General features: G+C 45.3%; 1 protein-coding gene across 1 annotated transcript; it reads left to right on the top strand.

Moving 5' to 3' along the window:
- Positions 1-2592: 2592 nt before the first annotated feature.
- On the top strand, positions 2593-20440 carry vsx1 (visual system homeobox 1 homolog, chx10-like). The gene is made up of 6 exons (XM_072266884.1): positions 2593-2983; positions 6348-6429; positions 11132-11255; positions 15932-16112; positions 17910-18104; positions 20292-20440. Exons 1-6 carry the CDS (start codon positions 2593-2595, stop codon positions 20438-20440), a joined length of 1122 nt encoding a protein of 373 aa, XP_072122985.1.
- Positions 20441-20892: the final 452 nt, after the last annotated feature.

The following is a 20892-nucleotide window of genomic DNA, read 5'->3' as shown; positions in this document are numbered from 1 at the left end:
GCATCTGTTGTCTCTTGTCTCTGCACACGAAATACTCCAGTGGAGATACTGTATCGGTTTCTAACTTTCTCAGTCTGTTTCCCTCTCACCCATCCCCCGCCGACTCCACAGGCTGATTAGATTCATAACGGTCAGGCGCTCGGAGCTGAAAACAAACTTGGGGAAGCGTTTTGCTTTCATGACGTTCATCTTTCCTCAAGAGCCCTGATGAAGGGTCTCGGCGCGAAACGCCGACTGTTTATTCATTTGCATAGATGCTGCCTGACCTGCTGAGTTCCTCCAGCATTACTCAAAATGCCGGGGACCTCTTAACCGAAGTAAATAGCTTCCAGGAATAGAAAACTACAATTGCTGTTTCGAACACGCAATCCCATATTCTGCATGTTATATATGAAGGATTATTTGAGACAATTAGACAAAAAGTAATCAAAATTGATTAGCAACGCCAAGGATGAAATCATGTGTAATGCATCGGTTCAAAATGCTTGAGCTTGTACTGAAACAGACGCCGTACCGGAAGACCAGAAATTATCACATTACTTACTCTAGTTTTAAATGGGATGTTGGCCCCTTTGATAAAGCTTGATGCCACAGGCTAAGCCCTCTCCACCACTGAAGACCTGTAGAAGGAGCGCCGCCACAAAAGGCAGTATCCCATCATCAAGGACCCCCACCATCCAGGCCGTGCTCTCTACCATCGGGCGGAAGGTAAATGAGCCTTGGCCCCACTCCACCAAATTCAGGGACAGTTATTACCCCTCAACCATCAGCTCCTGAACCAGCGTGGATGACTTCACTCACCTCAACTCTGAAGTTATTCCACAACCCACGGACTCACTTTCAAGCACTCTACATCTCATGTTCCCAGTATTACTTATTTACTTATTTTTTATTTGTACAGGTTGTCTTCTTTTTGCACATTGGTTGTCTTTGTGTATAGCCTTTCATTTCTATTGTATTTCTCTGTTCTACTGTGAATGTCTGCAAGAAAATGAATCTCAGGTGCCACATGCGTATTTTGATAATAAATTTACTTTGAACTTTGATAGGTTTACCTTCAGTAGTTCCATTGAGCCTCGGTGCAATGGCGGAGGAGACTCGACAGGCCCAATGGCTTAATTCTGCTCCCATGTCTTATGGTCTATCCGTTCTGATCAAGTGCCCAGAACCCTGAAAAGTGAACAGTCCCATTTCCATAGATGTTGCCGACCTCCCGACTTTATGCTTTTTTACAATTTGAGCGTTCGATACCGACCGAAATACAATTAGTTCATTAATCGAGATGATCAGGTCACTTTTATTTGTACGAAGAAATTTCCATTCGTTCACCCGGGGAGAACAGAGCGGAAATCTGCCAGGGACCGGTAAAAGAACAATGTAATTATCTGGGTTTAAGGCGTGTAAATTAAGAAGAAAGGTAGACAACCCCCTTAGCCTAGAAGCAGGTCGCCAGTCAACGTGCATGCAAGGGCAAGTTGTGTAATCGCGCGGAAGGGGACACTCATTCGCCTCGAGTCAGACGCTGTCCCAGAAATTCAAAACTGCGGACATTGAAATTAAAAGGGGAACGACAGTGTACTGACGATTCTTTTGAAGACAGGAGTTTGCCTGTTACTGGTAGATAGATAATGTCGCCAGATACACAATTATCGACCCTCTGCAGAACTAACAGGGGAAGTCATCTCTCCAAAGGAGTCGGCAGTACACTATCGGGGTTCTTGCCCCCAAACGCTCAGCAAATAACCAGTTACCTTGGTGCCTTCGTATGGACCTTCTCCGGACTGGTCATCTTTTGCCCTCGGATATTAGGGAATATTAGTCGAAACGCTCGGTCTGGTCTGCAGAGTACAGACATTAGTTACTGGGTCACCTCCAAGCTTGAAGCCCTGAGTTTTCTGTCAGGGCGGGATTCCTCACAGAGATTCGTCCCGCCTTATATTCAAGGAGGCTTAAATAAAGTTTATTCACTTTCCCGAATTAGGAGATCCCAGGTTAATTCCTACGGTAAAGAATGTTAAAATCTGATGATATGAAGGCATGTAAAGGACTTTTCAATTTGGACCCTGCCGCGTTTAATAGATACAGTGCCTTGAATTTGATTTATGTCCAGATTCTTGGCCGGCCGACCTGAATATTGAGATTAAACAGTCAGTGAGAGGCGAATGAACACGGTACCAGGGATGGCCCTGTGGAAGGTACTGACAGAAGATCGCTTTTGCCTCCTGGAGGGTTAATTGGAGCCGGGCTCTGGGAAAGTCAAACCGACTGCAAAGCAGTGATTATTGAGAAGCCTTTTTAAAACATTGACATTGCCGAGGGTCTGGCTGCAAAGCGGGGTCTAACGGATACTGAATGTAAAGGTGGTCGTTCAGTCTTTCAATCTTTGCTCGGATTTGGGCCGTGTCGGGTGGGGTAGGGTTGGTGGTTGGCCAGGAAGAGGCTGTCCGGCCGCTGATTGGACCCGGGCAGCGTCCCACGGGCTGGGGGGCAGGTAGAAAAGCTCCATTGCCGATCGCAACTCCGGGATCCTGAATGGTGCCGTTGGGAAAGAGAGGGCGGCCCGGGGAAGCCGGGAGAGGACAACCCGGCGTCATGACCGGCAGGGAAGAGAGCAGTGAAGCCGTGGGCAAACCACTTGTGGGGGATTTTCCGTACGCCACCAAGGAGCCCGAGAAAAGCAGCCGCTCCAGGGGCTTTGCCATCACCGACCTGCTGGGACTGGATAGCGCCGTCGAGTCGGAACAGGCGGGAGTCGCGCCACCTGCTCCTCCGCCGCCGCCGCCAGGGGCGCCGCGGCTGCTGCCGGCCGGGCTGGGACTGGGGCTGCTGTGTAGCCGCTCCCTCAGCGCCTTCCGCCCGCCCCGACCCGCATTTCTCGACGTGCTGTCCGAGCTGCACGCCAGACCATCCGGCCTGCATGGTCACCTGCCGCTAATCCGCAGGGTGGCTCTCCACGACAGCCAGCAGCCGCCGCACAACTCCGGTAAAGCCGGCCGCGGTCTCCGCCTATCTTCCGGTCCCACTCTCCCTACCCCTTCCCATTTACCTTCCTTAGCCCACCATCCTCCCCCCTCCCTCCTATGTGTGTCGATTCGAACTACCCAATTTGCCTGCAACTCGGGTCGGGGTTGACTGACTGGACACTGCCCTTGCCGCTTGTCAAGCCCTTGTGGCGGAACTTTGCCTCAGACAACACCCAGGCTAACTCTGGAGAGCATATCTAAAATGGGCTGGGCTGCCTGTGCTCCAGGCAATGAGATAGAGGTACACCTTGTCTGACAAGATTCGATAGATGATAGGGCCAGTTGTCCCGTTGCGTAAATCGCGCTCATTTTATTGCCAGACTCTTTTAAGTGACACTAGTCTTATTCTTGCTGTGTTGAGGTTTCCTCTGAGTAAAGTGAAGTATTCAGCCGAGGCAGAACAGGCCAGTATATGGCTTTCCATATATTGTTCTAGATCGACACAAATTTAAAACTTGCTGATCAAGTCTATTTGTCAGATGACCAGTTCTCTAATCATCTTTTCATTTTCCGATTCCCCGTTGTATTTTCTTCCTTTGTCGCCCCTGTTCTCGGCGCTGCGGGGACTCCACAGTCCCATTTCGTTAAAGCAGGGGAGAACTGGACTTCCGTCATCAAATGGTCAGTTTAGAACTTGTGGAAGAATTGTGCTGGGCTTTGCTCGCGTCATTATTGTGGCACAGATTTGCCCCAGTGTCAATAATTAGGCTAACGCTGGAGTACAGGCAGGAGGGGTTATCGCGCTCTCCCAGCGCTGGGTATCTGCTTAGGGCTAGGAGGTTAACCTGAGGCGTATGTGGAATATTCCGCCCATTGTTTCGGAGCTACTAATGGCAAAAAAACCCTCAAAGCAGGGTCTCTTGGAAACTAAAGTGACTTTAAACAGAGGGAGAAATCGGGCACGAGGCTAAGGGACCTGTCACGACGAACACCGGCCCACAGTATCAATCCCCCGTCAGTCTTTATTCCAATCCACCTCTTCTGTTACAATGTCACTTGGTGTACTTTTCTTTGCAATATTTTCTTTGTATTTTTTTTTCATTGATCTGGCGATCAAATTCGATTCGTTTCCAGGCTTTGAAGTATCGTTGCGAAAGTTAAAGCAATAACATGCGAGCTCGATTTCAACGTCTCAGAGAAGTTTAGATAGGCAGATGGAAGGCAGGGGTGTGGAGGGCTGTGGTCCTGGTGCAGGTCGATGGGAGCAGGCAGTTTTAAATGGTTTCGCCATGGGCCCAAGGTGTATTTTTCTATGACTCCAATATGAGGTGTAATAGTAAGGTGGGAATTTGTAGATGAGGCGTGGTGTTTCATCAAGGCCCCTGTTTACAATGCAAGTGAGCTTGTTGCGGATGTCTGATCTATTGCTCCATATAATATGGTAGCTTTCCTTTGTACGCCCTTCCTTCTTTTGATGATTGTGTCCGGTTCAGCACATGGGGGTGCGTGCCTGATGTCCTTTCGCTTGGATTACGCCTTGCCTGTCATCTCAATAGCGCAGGAATCAAGGCAGGAAATGCTGGGATCACTTAGCAGATCAGGCAGCGTCTGCGGGAAGGGAAACAGAATGAACAATCCTGAGATGGGAAGGAGCGAAAACAAGTTAGTTTTCAGTAGCAGAGAGGGCGGGGACTAATTGAGCCTTGGAAATAGTTCGTTCGGTTTTTGAAATTAGATTGTTATTTTATTTTTCAGCTAGAGATGCAGCGCCGTTTCTGATTTAGAGATACAGGTAACAGATCCTTCCGGCTAAACGAGCTGCACTGCCAAATTACGCCCATGTGACCAATGAATTTACTAACCTGCACAGAGGAAGCCCGGGTGGTCGCGGAGAAAACTTACAAACTCCTTACAGACAGCGGTGGGAAGTGAACCTGGCACACAAGTGTCACGTTAACCACTGCCCCAACCCCGCCCTCTCCGCTAGGCTACCTGCCACTGTCCCACTTACCAAGGAATACATGGAATATGCTAATTAGTGACTATAAAAATGGTAGCTCAGATAACTAACCCCAAAGCATAATAATGGATATTCTGCGAACCGTAATGATCTGCCAAATACTCTCAAAACGCTTCATCAGCACCACAACTCGTTAAGGGTGCGGTAATGAATTACCCTGTGCAGTGGAACAGGAACAGGTTTACAGTGTTACGTGATCAAACTCCTATGCAAAGATCTATGCTGATTCTGAGTTTGAACCTTACCAAGGCAGCTTTGGAAATTAAGTTGCATAGGGAATCTCCAGTCTTGCGTCAGTAATAATCAATGTAAAGGCATCCGTTAGTCTTGCGAGACCGTGGATCTGTGCCTGGAAAGCCTTCACTCTCCAGGGCGCAGGCCTGGACAAGGTTGTATGGAAGACCAGCAGTTGCCCATGCTGCAAGTCTCCCCTCTCCACGACACCTATGTTGTCCAAGGGAAGGGCATTAGGACCCATACAGCTTGGCACCGGTGTCGTCGCAGAGCAATGTGTGATTAAGTGCCTTGCTCAAGGACACAACACATTCCCTTGGCTGGGGCTCGAACTCACAACCTTCAGGTCGCTAGTCGAATGCCTTAACCACTTGGCCACGTGCCCACACCTGAAATGAAAGTAAAATGACGGTATTTATGCAAAAATCCAGCTGCTTTTTCAATATCCGTCAGGGAGAGAAATCTGCCATCCCTGTCTAGCCGCTACACTCCCGCTAATAAATCTGACGTTTTATTCTAAAAAGATAAATTATTCTACAAGGTCCTCAAGTAATTCAACAATTGAAAGTATATTGAGTAAATAAGGATGTTAATAGATAAGATGTAATATTTTGAATATTTCTATTAATTTGTCAGCATGTTCACAAGGCATTTCTACCTAACTTTTAATTGTCAATGATAGGATTTTTCACCCCAGAGACAACCACTGTGGTGAAGTCACGTGCTGTATATTTACCGCTAGAGAGGATGAAAATGCTAGGTTTTCTTCCCTGAAGGGAATGAATTGAATTGAATTAACTTTATTTCTTACACCCCTCATATATACACGAGGAGTAAAAATCTTTACGTTGTGTCTCTGTCTAAATGTGTAATGTGCAATTTATAAATCAGATGGTTCCTCACTGTATTGTACTCACTGATCTGTAGTTACCTTTACAGATAAAAGCTTTCTATTATGGCATTAGAATTAGTATGCTTTGACTTAGTGATCCAGTAATTTAATGTCACTTTGGCAGCCATCTGCAAACCGCAACAAAGTAGGATGCTACAAGATTTAACAGTGAATTTGCTGGGTGTTTTGGACTGGGTGGATTTATCAGTAACTGTGGTCTCTCCTTGCCTCACCTCAGATGATGAGGAGATGTCACGTGATCACAGCGGCCCAAAGAGCTCAGCAGCACCCCCGGTGAAAAGGAAGAAGAGGCGACACAGGTATGAGGAGAACCTGGACTGAGCAGAGACTGTAGAAAGGAGCTTCCACTGGCATGTTGTTGAATCATGTTTCACCTGGGTCAAAGAGCTGGCACCGTTGTGATGGTCTGAATGGCTTCTTCATGTGTCACGTGATCCTATGTCTGAACTTCCGGTGGCAGATGGAAGGAGAGTCCGGGATTGATTCACTAGCCTCTGATAACTGCTCGGTTACCAGTTCCAAAGACCATAGGACATAGGAGCAAATTCGACCACTTTTCCCGTCCAACCTGCTCCATCGATCAACCACCTCAACCCCATTCTCCTGCCTTCCCCTCATAAACTTCACATCCTTACTAATGCAGAGCCTATCAACCTCTGCTTTAAATATCCCCAGTGGCTTGGCCTCCACAACCGTCTGTGGCAATGAATTCCATAGATTCACCACCCTCTGGCTAAAGAAATTCCTCCTTATCTCTGTTCTAAAGGGATTTCCTTCTGTGTTGAGGCTGTGCCCTCTGGTCCTAGATCCCTCACTATAGGAAGCATCCTCTCCACATTCACTCTATCTAGGCCTTTCAATATTCGATAGGTTCCCACATTCTGATTGTTGCATAAAGAACAGTTTTAAACTTTTCTCATTTTAAGTAAGGCCATTAAAGAGATTCAGTATAACAAAAAGCAGCCTTATCAATGACCCTACATACTGCCCATTGATTCTAACCCACTATTCTAATGAACATAGTCAATGTTACTTGTGACTGGTCCAAATCAACTGTTGCTTAGTGTAAATGGCTGAGGGGCTGAGGCAGGGTTGGTAGATCCTAGATGTAAGTAAAATATACTGGAAGATGCTTTGCAGAGAAGTTTGCTCAGCACTTGGAGGCAATGGCCGCCATTGCTTGCAACGGTTGATCAAGCCCCATGTGAGCAAGGGCAGCCGTGGCTCAGTCCTTTCATCAGCTCTGGCTGTACTGATCACTCCAAATCCATCAGCGATCAGATCCTTGATACGCTGTGACACATTGTGCTCAGAGGCCAATTATATCTGGTGGAGGTTCATTATTTCAGTTTATTTTTGTTTTAGTTAGAGATGCAGAGCAGTAACAGACCCATCTGGCCCAATGAGCCTGCGCCATCCAATTACTCCCATGTAACCCATTCACCCGCCAACCTGCATGCATTGGGAATGTGGAAGGAAACTGGAGCGCCCACACAATCGCAGGGAGAACGTACCGATTCCTTTCAGATAGTGGGGGAATTGATCCTGGGTTTCTGGTGCTGTAATAGCATCCCACTAACCACCACACTCCTGTGATGCCCCCCTTTTAAAGGGGGCGGGGTGGCACAGAACACCCCTTTTAAACTTTCTAGAGAATAGATCTGTTGGTGATGAACAGAAGATAAATGGAGGAAGCAGATAATAAAGCCCCTTGTTTCAAAGGACAACATTTAATCTCTGGTCTCCTCTCTTACAAGCTAATGGAAGCTATACCTTTTTGAAGTATTTGTGGAGAGTAACTTTTTATGATACATACCAAAGCAGTTTTTACATGTGAAACATGAAGAGTAGATATTTATTGCATTTTACTATGCTCTTGGTGGACAATTTGTTCGGTACCTCCTGTACCCAATAAAGTAGGCACTGAGTGTGTGTTCGTGGCCTTCTGCTGCTGTGGCCTATCCACTTCAGGGTTCAATACCTTGTGCATTCAGAAATGCTCTTCTGCACACCACTGTGATTATTGCTTTCCTGTCAGCTTGAACCAGTCTGGCTATTCTCCTCTGACCTCTCTCATTAACAAGGCATTTTTGCCCACAGGATTGCTGCTCACTGGATTTTATTTTTTTGTTTTTGCACCATTTTCTGTAAACTTTAGAGACTGGTGTGTGTGTGAAAATCCCGGGAAGTCACTAGTTTCTGAGATACTCAAACCCCCCTGTCTGGCACCAAGAATCATTCCACGGTCAAAGTCACTTAGATCACATTTCTTTCCCATTCTGGTGTTTGGTCTGAACAACAACTGAACCTCCTGACCATGTCTGCATTGAGTTGCTGCCACACGATTGGCTGATTCAATATTTGCATTTATGAGCAGGTGAACAGGTGTACCTAATAAAGTGGCCACGAGCGTGTGTGCGTGTGTGTGTGTGTGTATGTATATGTATATGTATGTATATACAGTAAATAATATGTGGTATGTATAGCAAGTGTCTCAGCAAAGCCTCTTTTTATATGAAGCAGCATGAACATTTAAAGTTTATATGGTACTTTTCAGTGACAAAAGCAGGAGAACTGCAGAATGTGAAGGGTGTGCCCATCTGCTGCTGTTTAACAGCAGTACGATGTAATTTATGCTGTTCTCCAGTATTTGGTTTGTTTTTTATTATCAAATGAATCTTACAATACGGAGGCAGGCCATTCAGCCCAACATTGACTGATGGGCACCCTCCTGTACTAACCCCACTGGCCAGTGCATAGTCCTTAGCCTTTTGTGCTTAGTCTATTTGGCTTAATCTCGATGCTTCCTGAATGCTGTCAGTGACCCGGCTTCACCACTCTCCCACGCTGTGCGTTTTCATGCACTCTCCACTCTCTGGGTGTAGAAGGCCTCTCTCATATCCCCTCTTTCCTTGCCCTAAACTACATCCTCTAGTTTTATTTACCTCTGATATGGGGAGACGTTTCCTGCAGTTTACCCTCTACACCCTTTATAATTTTAGAGAAAAGAACATATTTTCATTTTTAGAATCAGAAGCAGGTTTATTATCACTGGCATATGTTGTGAAACCCATTGCTTCATGGCAGCAGTACAGTGCAATACATAAAAAACTATAAATTATAATAAGAAATAAATATAATTAATAATTAAATAAGTAATGAAAAAAGTGAACGAAATAAGTTGGGCAGTGCCCATAGTAGGGTTGACTGCTTGTTCAAGAAATCTGATGGTGGAGGAGATGAAGTGGTTCCTGAATAATTGAGTGTGTGTCCTCAGGCTCCTGTATCTCCTCTCTGATGGTGGCAATGGGAAGAGGACTTCGTCACAGTAGATGTGAGTGCAACTGTGCGATTGTCATAGAGGCAACCCACCCTGCTCTTACTGGGCAATTGTATGATTGACACCCTTTTGAAGAAGGTGGGAATACAAACATCCATAAGTCAATTTTGTCTGCAAAGTTGGAAAATACACAAAAATGATCTGTCAGGCAGTATCTATGGAAATCAATGAACAGTTGATGTTTCAGGCTGAGACCTTCACCGTGCTGTTACACACAGGCTATCAGAGTCTGGAGTTCACTCCCAGTGTCTTTGGTAAGGAGTCTGCACGTCCTCCCTGTCAAATGCCCTGGTTTCCTCCCGCAGTCCAAAGATGTGCTGGTTAGTAGGTTAATTGGTCATTGTAAAGGGTCCCATGATTAAGTTAGGGTTAAATCAGGAGTTACTGGTCAGTGTGGCTGGAAGGGCTCTAATCCTCACTGTATCTCTAAATAAATAAATAATAGTTTCATTCCCCAGGAGGTTAACCTGATCAGCCATCCTAGATACCCACCCCCACCCCCTTTATTTATTACCTCAGTCACTGTACTTCAAACCACTTTTTTTACAATACAGTCTACATTGTAAATACTGTACATGCTGACATTTATGCATTTAAGCACATTTTTTTTCCATGTCTATATTTCTAACTTTACTGTTATATAATTATTTATTCTGTATAATTGTTGAACATTGTTTTTGTTTGCATGTTGCACCAACACACCATAAAGTTGAATAAAGTTGATCCCTTGATCTTCGAAGATTATGAAGGACCTGATGTAAATGCAAGATTTCCTTCTTCCCTTACTGCACAAGACTACTGTTCCCTCCAATTTGATATGACTAGCGTGTCCAAAATTCTTGTGCTGTGCAATTTTTTTCCCAGTGACAACAACATTTGTGCACTGAATTTCATATATAGGGGTATTCATTTTGACATCGAGCAAAACACCATCGATAACTTTGATCTCCTCTGGGTTAGATTATTTGTGCTCTTGTTCATCCGCATTCTCACAAAATACACGTAGCAGGCCTGTAGTGGGTAATGAAGAATTTTCTTGCCAGAGGTTTTGCAAACCATCCATATGTGATTTGCTTGCTAAATGACACTTTAAAAAGTCAAGTTTCCAAATATCACTCCACCTTCTCCCACTTGCAAATTCTCCAGCAACTTTTGCATCGTGACAATAAATGCAGTGGTCTCTGTATTGTACATATATGTTTCTTGTAGCTGCACATTCCTGACCTCATGAGCTTTTAGTGTAGCAGTTTCTACTGTTTCATTAAGCCATTCTGCTTTAAATGAACTAGCAATTCTTTCGTGCTTCTTTGGTATTCAACATGGTGAATCAATCATTTCTTCAATAATAACAGAATAAATAAGCCAGTTCTAAAATTTGCAGACAAATCATTGCAAACTTCACATAATCGTCTGCATCAGAAACCAGAAAATGAAATGTGATTGTGTATGATTGTGAAATATACTTAACATGCCAATGAGGTAGCGAGTGACACCCTTTTGTGCGCAGTTTAAATTCCCTTGTGCGCTAGTAGCAAAAGACATGTGTGCACACACACACACATACACACACACACACACACACACACACACACACACACACACACACACTCTAGAGGGAACATTGCACAAGACTGATGTTTTTGATTTTCTGATTTGCGCAGGACTGTGTTTACAGCTCACCAGTTGGAGGAACTAGAGAAATCTTTTAATGAGGCTCATTATCCTGATGTCTATGCCAGAGAAATGTTAGCTGTGAAGACAGAGCTGGCTGAAGACCGAATACAGGTAAACCGCTGCTCTATCCTGAAATGGGTGTACAGGGTCTTCACATTTTGGTTACAATCTAATTGGACATCAACCAGATGAGATTGGTGAGAATTAGAATGATGTAAACTCTTCTGCTTGTCGATAAGGAGGGGTGGCATAGCAGTAGCAGTGCAATGGTTGAGGCCTCCGTTTCACAGCTCCAGGGAACTGGGTTCAGGTCTGACCTCGGGAACTATTTGTGTGGAGTTTGCACACTCCCTGTGTGACACCATGGACCTCCTCGGGGTGCTCTCGATTCCCATGTAAACTGTTTGCCTTACGTAAATGGTCACTTGGTATGGATTGGTGGCAAAAAGAATTAAAAAGTGGTGTTGATGGACATGTGAGGGAATGTGGCAGAAATACATGGAAATAAGGAGAGGGGGGAATGGAGTTGAGGGGTTTACTCAACCGGAAGGCAGCATGGACCTGACGGCTGAATGGCCTTCTCGGTGCTGTTACATGTGAATACAAGATTGAGTCTGCTGGGTTAGCTGAGGCTCATTTGTTGCCACTCCCGCTTCTGAGCTCGTACTTCAACATTGTGGGCTCAAGGTACCACGCAGAAACCTGTGCAAAAATATCCAGGCTTCCTCTTCATGAATTCGTTGTGGGGGGTGTAGGTGCAGAATTCAGGATGAGGTATCAGGCGTGAGGCTCTCGCAGTGGTTATAAAGCTCCTTAAGGCACCGCCATGTTGGTGCATGGCCAAGTGGATAAGACATTCGTCTAGTGATCTGAAGGTCGCTAGTTCGAGCCTTGGCTGAGGCAGCGTGTTGTGTCCTTGAGCAAGGCACAACCACACATAGCTCTGCGATGACACCAGTGCCAAGCTGTATGGGTCATAGTGCCCTTCCCTTGGACAACATCGGTGGTGTGGAGAGGGGAGACTTGCAGCATGGGCAACTGCCGGTCTTCCATACAACCTTGCCCAGGCCTGCGCCCTGCAAACCTTCCAAGGCACAAATCCATGGTCTCACGAGACTTACGGATGCCTATATAAATATAAAGGCACCGCCTCAAAGAGAAGCAGGGGATAAACTTTATCTGACAGTGAATGGTCTCTATAACTGCTGTTGGTGTAACTCTGTGGTGCACACTTTGCCACTGCACTCCCACATGACAACAGTAACCACGCTGCACTGGCTGTGAACACTTTTTACACATTTGCGAATACATAGATGTGAACATCACCAACAGTCCATCCTGGTCCACCCTCATTGAAGTTACGGCCAAGAAAGTTCACCAATTTCCTCGGGAGGTTAAAGAAATTCTACATGTCCCCGTTGACTCCTGCCAATTTTTAATGATGCGCCATAGAAAACATTCTGTATGGATGCATAAATGGCTCAGTATGGCAACTCCTCTGCACGTGAGCGCAAGAAATTGCAGAGAGTTGTGGACGCAGCTCAGCACATCAATGGAAACCAACCACTCCTCTATGGACTTTGTGCCTACTTCTTGCTGCCTCAGTAAAGCAACTAGCATAATGGGAGATCCCACCCACCCTGACATCACCTCTTCTCCTCCTTCCTACAGGGTATAAGACCCAAAAGCCTGAAAGCCCGCACCACCAGGCTGAAGGACAGCTTCTACCCCACTGTTACAAGATTATTGAATGGTTCCCTAGTATGATAAGATGGGCTCTTGGCCTCACAATCCACCTTGTTATTATCTTGCGCCTTATTGTTTATCTGCACTGACTGTTTGGTGGCTGTTACACTTTACTCTGCATTGTTATTGTTTTACCTTATTTGGCACACTGCACGGTGTAAAGATTTGATCTGTATAAATGGTATGCAAGACAAGCTTTTTACTGTATAGAGTAGTACAGCACAGTACAGGCCCTTCAGCCCACAATGTTGTGCCGACCCTCAAATCTTGCCTCCCATATAACCCCCACCTTAAATTCCTCCATATACCTGTCTAGTGGTTTCTTAAACTTCACTAGTGTATCTGCCTCCACCACTGACTCAGGCAGTGCATTCCACGCACTAACCGCTCTCTGAGTAAAAAAACCTTCCTCTAATATCCCCCTTGAACTTCCCACCCCTTACCTTAAAGCCATGTCCTCTTGTATCGAGCAGTGGTGCCCTGGGGAAGAGGCGCTGGCTATCCACTCTATCTATTCCTCTTATTATCTTGTACACCTCTATCATGTCTCCTCTCATCCTCCTTCTCTCCAAAGAGTAAAGCCCTAGCTCCCTTAATCTCTGATCATTATCCATACTCTCTAAACCAGGCAGCATCCTGGTAAATCTCCTCTGTACCCTTTCCAATGCTTCCTCATCCTTCCTATAATGAATCTTGATACACGTGAATAATAAACCAATGCCAATACTACGAGACAAGGTGAGGCTCTTAAGAACAATTCTGTCAGTTCCGTTTCTCCTCTGACATCCCTGTGACTTGTTCTCTTTTGCAGCTCCCACCTTAAATTCCTTCCATTCACTGGTGCTGAGGAGTAGCCTAGAGTAAGTCAAAGTCAAAGTCAAAGTCAAATTTATTATTAAGGTATGTATATGTTACCATATACTACCTTGAGATTCATTTTCTTGCAGACATTCAGAGGGAAGTAAAGAAATACAGTAGAATTTATGAAAAACTATGAACAAAGACTGACAAAAAACAACAAATGTACGAAAGAAGACACATTGTGCAAAACAAATACTGAGAATATGAGCTGTAAAGGGTCTTTAAAAGTGAACCTATAGTTTGTAGCACAAACAACAGGAATTCTGCAGATGCTGGAAATTCAAGCAACACACATCAAAGTTGCTGGTGAACACAGCAGGCCAGGCAGCATTCCTGACGAAGGGTCTCGGCCTGAAACGTCGACTGTACCTCTTCCTAGAGATGCTGCCTGGCCTGCTGCGTTCACCAGCAACTTTGATGTGTGTTGCTATAGTTTGTAGAATCAGTTCATATTTGTGGAGAGTGAAGTTATCCGTGCCGGATCAGGAACCCTGATGGTTGTAGCCTAGTACTGTAACTGTTCCTGAGACTTGGTCATGTGGGACCTAAGGCTTCTGTACCTCCCGCCTGAGTGGTAGCAAGAAGAGAGCACAGCCTGGATAGTGGGGGTCTTTGGTGATGGATGCCGCCTTCTTGTGGCAGTGCTTCATGAAAGTATACTCAGTGGTGGGAGGGTTTTGCCTATATTGGACTGAGCTGCATCCATCACTTTGGGTAGACTTTTCTGTTCCTGAGCATTGGTGTTTCCATACCAGGCCCTGATGCAACAAGTTAGGATACTCTCCACTGTGCATCTATAGAAGTTTGTCAAAGTTTTAAATGACTGCTGAATTTACGCAAACTTCTAAGAAAGAAGAGATGCTGTCATGCCTTCTTTGTGATGGGATTTACGTGCTGGTCCCAGGACAGATCCTTTGATATAACAATGCAAGGAACTTAAAGTTACCGACCCTCTCTACTTCTGATCCCTGTAAGAAGGAACTACTCCTGTAGTTGCTAATCAGCTTTGGTTTTGCTGATGTTGAGTGAGAGGTTATTGAGTAACCAATCAACCGAACAGTTTACCAGCATGTTAGAGTAACCAGAGAATATAGCAGTATGGAGAGTGCGGCATCTGCAGTTTCTTATGTTTCTCTAGTACGCCTTTAAGATGTGGGAGGAAAACTCAGAGGACCTAGGGGTCACCCAGCCAGTCACAGGGAGAACACGTAGACCACCCAGACAGCACCCGACGTCAGGACTGACCCTGATGGTGCAGCTCTGCCTGCTGCACCATTTTACCACACGTTGCTGTTGCTTAACGTTGTGTGGAATAAAGGCACAGTACTTGTAACTGTGATGTGAGGAAGGGCTTAGCAGGAAGCCAAGTGAAATCATCAAGCTGGGTGCCACAGCAAGGCGCAGGCATCCACCACCGACAGCTGCCACTGGGCTGCGGTCACGGCAAAAGTTTTAGATTAGATTAGATTATGAGAACAGTCAGTCCTCTTTTATTGTCATTTAGAAATGCATACATGCATTAAGGAATGATACAATATTTCTCCAGAGTGATATCACAGAAAACAGGACAAACCAAAGACTAACACTGACAGAACCACATAATTATAACATATAGTTACAGCAGTGCAAAGCAATACCATAATTTGATGAAGAACAAACCATGGGCACGGTAAAAAAAAGTCTCAAAGTCCCCGAGTCGATCGACTCCCGAGTCCCCGATAGCAGGCGTCAAAAGGGAGAAACTCCCTGCCATAAAACTCCAGGCACCGTCAACTTGTCGATGCCTTGGAAGCAGCCGACCACAGCCGACACTGAGTCCATCCGTCCGAAAACTCGAGCCTCCGACCAGCCCCTCCGATACAGCCTCCCGAGCACCTTCGACCTCGCCCCGGCCGCTGAAACAAGCAAAGCCGAGGATTTCGGGGCCTTCTGCTCCAGAGATTCCTGTTACCACACAGTAGCAGTGGCAGCGAAGCAGGCATTTCAGAAGTTTCTCCAGATGTTCCTCTGTACTCTCACGTCCGTCTCCATCAAATCAGGATTGTGCACGGTCTCCTACTTGACAGATAACAGGTATTCATCACCGGAGTGGCCGCGTGCGCTGCCGTCGCACCGCCATCTTCTCCTTCACTTTAGAGTTTAAAGTTTAATAACGTTGGTTGACACTGTGTTCCCCTCAGGTGTGGTTTCAGAACCGAAGAGCGAAGTGGAGGAAGAGGGAGAAGTGTTGGGGCAGGAGCAGTGTGATGGCAGAATATGGACTGTATGGGGCCATGGTCAGGCATTCCATCCCACTACCTGAATCCATACTCAATTCCGGCAAGAACGGTTTGGTGGGGTCTTGCGCCCCCTGGCTGCTTGGTAAGCAACTGCAAGTTACTGGGCTGTGTGAGGGGTGGGGTGCCGGGATGGAGAGGTTTGCAAAGTTCATCTTGGGGCATTGAGTCTACGGCTGAAAGTAAATCGTAAACCTCTCTCAGGAACAGGAGAGGTGGCAGAACTTAAAGCAGATAGTTGGTTTGCTGGTATTGAAATCAGATTTCAAATCACTGACATACTTATACTTTTTTATTGAGGACAGGCACAGCGACCCTCAATTTAACCCTAGCCTGATTATAGAATGATTTACAATGACCAAGTAACCTACCAACTAGTACGTCTTTGAGCTGTGGGAGGAAACCGGAGCACCCGAAGGAAACCCACACGGTCACGGGGAGAATGTGCAAGCTCCTTACAGACTGTGGCGGGAATTGAACTTGGGTCACGGGTATAGGAAGGTGTTGTGCAAGCCACTACGCTACAATACCACCCATGTCATGAAATTTGTTGTTTTGTGAGTCAGCAGTGCAGCGCAATACAAAAGCACTATTAATTACAACAAGAAATACATCTATTAAAAATTAAATTAAACACGTAGTGCAAAAAGAGAGCAAAAATAGTGAGGTAAATATAGTGAGGTAGTGTTCATTGTCCATTCAGAAATCTGATGGCAGAGGGCAAGAAGCTGTGCTAAAACACTGAGTTTATGTCTTCAGGCTCCTGTATCTCCCCTCCGATGCTGGCAATGAGAAGAAGGCATGTCCTGGGTGATGGGGGTCTTTAATGATGGATGGCACCGTTTGGAGGCATTGCCCTTAGAAGATGTCCTCGATGCTGGGGAGGCTGGTGCCCATGATGGGGCTGGCTGAGTTTACAACTTTCTGCAGCTTTTCCTGATCCTGTGTCGTGACCCCTCCATACCAGACGATCATGCAACCAGTTAGAATGCTCTCCACGGTACATCTGGTATCTCCTTTATATTACAGGCTGAGACAAATACTCTTTCTGTTGCTTTTCAAAATGGAAACTAAAAAGATTTGGTCTTCAGACAACAATCGTTGTCTGCATTGTGGACCATCTCAGTAATATTATCAATTGAAAGTCCTTGCTGATGTTTATTGAGACTAGAGTATAAATTTAGTTTTCAGATCCTCCTTCCTCACCTATCCACCTCCATTTCAGAGTAACTATATGATCTGATAAAAGATGAATTTTAATTAAAATTTTGGGCTGAGTAGGAATGGACTTAAATTGTTTTGAGATTGTAATTTACACGTTTAAGATGATCTGATCCCAGTCCTTTTGTCCAGAAAACAAGTAAGTTAAGAAGTAAATAGCTGTTAAACCCTGAGATTACATGATTTCATGTTTCAGATTCAGATTTGATTATCACATGTACAGTGTACAATTCAGAGAAATGCATTACTTCCTTTAACATCGAACACAGCCAAAGGGTGCAGCCCGTAAGTGTCGGCACACATCCGGTGCCAGGATAGCACCTCTACGTGGCACACTTAATCGGATGCTGCCTTTGAACAGATTATGGATTCCCGCAAGGATGGTTTGGTTTTCAATGCTGCACTTCCTCGAGCAATGTATATTTTCATTGGATATGTAATTGAGGAGGTGGGGTTTGGTCTAAGTACAGGAAGATTATGACTAGTTAGCTAACTCTTTGTAAGACTATATGGTCCTTTATACTCTTTATGTGCTCCTCTATACTCTATGTTTTGTGAATCCATAGCTAGTGAGAGAGGTATGATTCTGTAGAGTGTTATATCTACGGAGAGAGAAACCTCTGACCAAACCATCACTAACCAGCCTTTAATTAACATTTAGGAATGCATAAAAAGTCTATGGACCCAACAATGAGAGGCAAAGGTGTGGAATCTGTGCGAGAGGATAAGGCGGAGAGCAGTGTAGAGTCGTCACAAATGGAAGTGGGCACAGTTCGGGAGCCTGTAGCTGACTGCACTGATGTAATCGAGGAAGGCAACATGGCCTTGGATCTTTCCAGCACAGAGAAACCATCAGGCAAGATTGACAGTCCAAAGCAAGGCACTTGCATGCCATCTGACATAGATAGCAGACACAGAGAACAGAAAAAACATTAAAAGCATCACACTGGCATTGCCTGAGCAATTGGACCCAGTGCACGGGAGCAGTCTTCCTCTCAGAGGAAATGAGCATACTCCACTTCCATCTGATTCTTACAGTGGTGAAAGTAATCACATCAACAACTGACTGCCCTCTGCCCTTCCTAAATCAATGGTCTATGTATGGTATTTTCATCTACACCTAATAAGTGCAGGACATTTTAATGTAACACATGGATGATAGAAAAACATCATAGCAAAATTCTGTCTCCTCCTCCCTTTGTGCTGCCTTCCCTGTCCTTACCCACTATGAATGGGGGTGGAGGGGGGAATGAACATTCTCCTTATGGAAATCAAAGGCCTAGGAAGATGTAAACTTGAATATAAATCCTGGGAGGCGCCTACACCAATGGGAGAAACTCAAATGGAAGATTGTACCCATTGGGTAACGCGATAACCAAAGCTGTCCAGTGATAATGCGAATATGCATTCAGGCTGTCCATTCACGTGATGGCAGGTGAGGCCAAACATGGACACAAGAAATTCTGCAGGCACTGGAAATCCAGACCAATGCATGCAAAATTCTGGAGGAACTCAGCAAATCAGACAGCAGCTATTTATTTAGAGATACATTGTGGGACAGGCCCATCTATTTAATCCTAGCCTAATCACAAGACGCTTTACAATGATCGATTTAACCTGCTAACCGGTATATCTTTGGACTGTGGGAGGAAACTGGACCTGCCAGGAAAACCCATGTGGTGACAGGGAGAGGGTACAAACCCCTTACAGGTGCCACTGGACCTGAGCTCCAAACTCCGATGCCCCGAACTAGAATAGCGTTTCATTATCCGCTGCACACTACAGTGGCGCCCGTCGCCGGAGGGGAATAGACAGATGATGTTTAAGCTGGAGACTGGAGGAATATGTCTGAGCTGGAGGAATATGTCCGAGGACTTTGGCCCGAAATGTCAACTGTTTATTCCTCTCGATAGATGTCTGATCTGCTGAGTTCCTCCAGCACTTTTTGTGAAGTGATACCAAGACCCATATAAGATACCCAGTCACCACTGCATGGGTGAGGTAATATAAATATAGTTGAAAAGTACTTATTGATGGAAGATGGCTTTACCAATTTTTCCTTCAATAATTCCTTTTGTTGACTGTACTGGTGGAGTCGACAAAGCACATTGCTTCTCAGTGCTCATTCTTTTGATGAATGAAGTAGAAAACAATATAACTAAATCAAAGGCAACAGATGATTGCACAAGGTAACATAGAGTAAGACATGAACAAAGGGCAGGATGTAAGGAGAGTGGGTGTATACAGAGGGTAATGTCTTTTGCTGATGGAATCCTATTGGCTGTGGTGTATCATGTGGTATGTCTGAACTTGAATGTTCTTCAGATATTTGAAGAAGTTGGTAAGGTAGATGAATGAGAAACCATTTCCTCCAGTAAAATTAGTACCAGGGTTTCCAGAGGTGGGGTCAGAAATCTTTACTTTACACTAAGGCTGGTGGAAACCTGAGATTTCCCTCTTCTTAAGGCAACTGCCATTGTTGGACCTGTTGGACATTTAATAACAGAGGTTAATGGATTCCTGCCAAACCAGGACGTTCTTAGATTGATGCAGGGTGATCCGCTTCCTCTCCAGTTCTGAAATAGCCAAAGAGGCCAGTGTGGGACCACAAGTCCTGCTAGAGGTGGCAAAGTGTAGTTTTGGGGCTGGTGCATACTTCTGCCATTTTCTCTTGGTCCCTATGGTCCTGATGAAAATACTTGTGGGGGGGGGGGGTCTCAATGGCGACTCAAATGCTTGTTCTCCACCTTGAATGGTTATGGGCTATGAATTCCTAAAAGTCAGTGACCATATTGCACCTTTCCTAGGGGAGCATTTTTGAAATGCGCCTCTGTCCATCTGGTAAGATCTTGATGTAGTTTCTGTTTGGTGTTGGGCATATGAATGATGCCTTCTGCCCATCAGAGCTAACTGTGCAGTTGTTGTTGAAGTTGGATGGGGAAAGGACACTGATCTTGATTTGCTTCTGCTGCCAATGGATTTGAACTATGTTGTGGCAAAGTGCTGATGGTACCTTTCAAAATGCTACAGGCACCCGCTGCAGATAGACCGTGTCTCAGAGGCACTCAGGACAGCAAGGATCACCGTTGTCTGGAAGACCTCAAGCTTCATGCCAGGTTTGAGGTCCTGATCTTCAAAGAATCTTTTCCAGGTGTGGTGAAGGACATGGTGGTGCATGTGAATATGGTGTGAATTGCAACACTCATGTCTGTCTTTGCCAAGAGGTGACTCCTAATATATGGGAAGCAGTCCACTTCTTCCAGGATCTTGTTGTGGACTTTATTGATGGGGAAGTGGGGTGGTGTTCTCGAGTACAGCTAGGTTGGTAGAGGACCTTTATCAAGTACAAGTTCAAGTTCATTGTCATTCAACGAGTATACTGCCAAATGAAACAATGCTCTCCAGGTCAAGATGCACAACACAGGCATATAACCCACCACATAAAGTAATATTACCACAAACACATTTACCATTAACAGAACATACTCCAGAAGATTGACATTTACTGTAAGATGCATTTACAACACAAGTAAAAAATAAACGGTATAACACTACTGGCGCTTCATACGTGATGAGACCTGGATGGTAGCAGAGAGTTCAGTAGTCTTACGGCCTGGAGAAAGAAGCAGTTTCCCATCCGAATA

The sequence above is a fragment of the Mobula birostris genome, chromosome 8 (genome assembly GCF_030028105.1).
Source record: "Mobula birostris isolate sMobBir1 chromosome 8, sMobBir1.hap1, whole genome shotgun sequence".
NCBI classification, from domain to species: domain Eukaryota; kingdom Metazoa; phylum Chordata; class Chondrichthyes; order Myliobatiformes; family Myliobatidae; genus Mobula; species Mobula birostris.
The sequence above is the reverse complement of the archived record's forward strand: the minus strand, read 5'-3'. Positions and strand labels throughout refer to the sequence as shown.

Coding starts and splice junctions, on each gene's coding strand:
- vsx1 (XM_072266884.1), top strand. CDS start 2,593: ATGACCGGCAGGGAAGAGAGCAGTGAAGCCGTGGGCAAACCACTTGTG. Junction 6,430..11,131: donor AGGAAGAAGAGGCGACACAG/GTATGAGGAGAA, acceptor TGATTTGCGCAG/GACTGTGTTTACAGCTCACC. Junction 11,256..15,931: donor TGGCTGAAGACCGAATACAG/GTAAACCGCTGC, acceptor TGTTCCCCTCAG/GTGTGGTTTCAGAACCGAAG.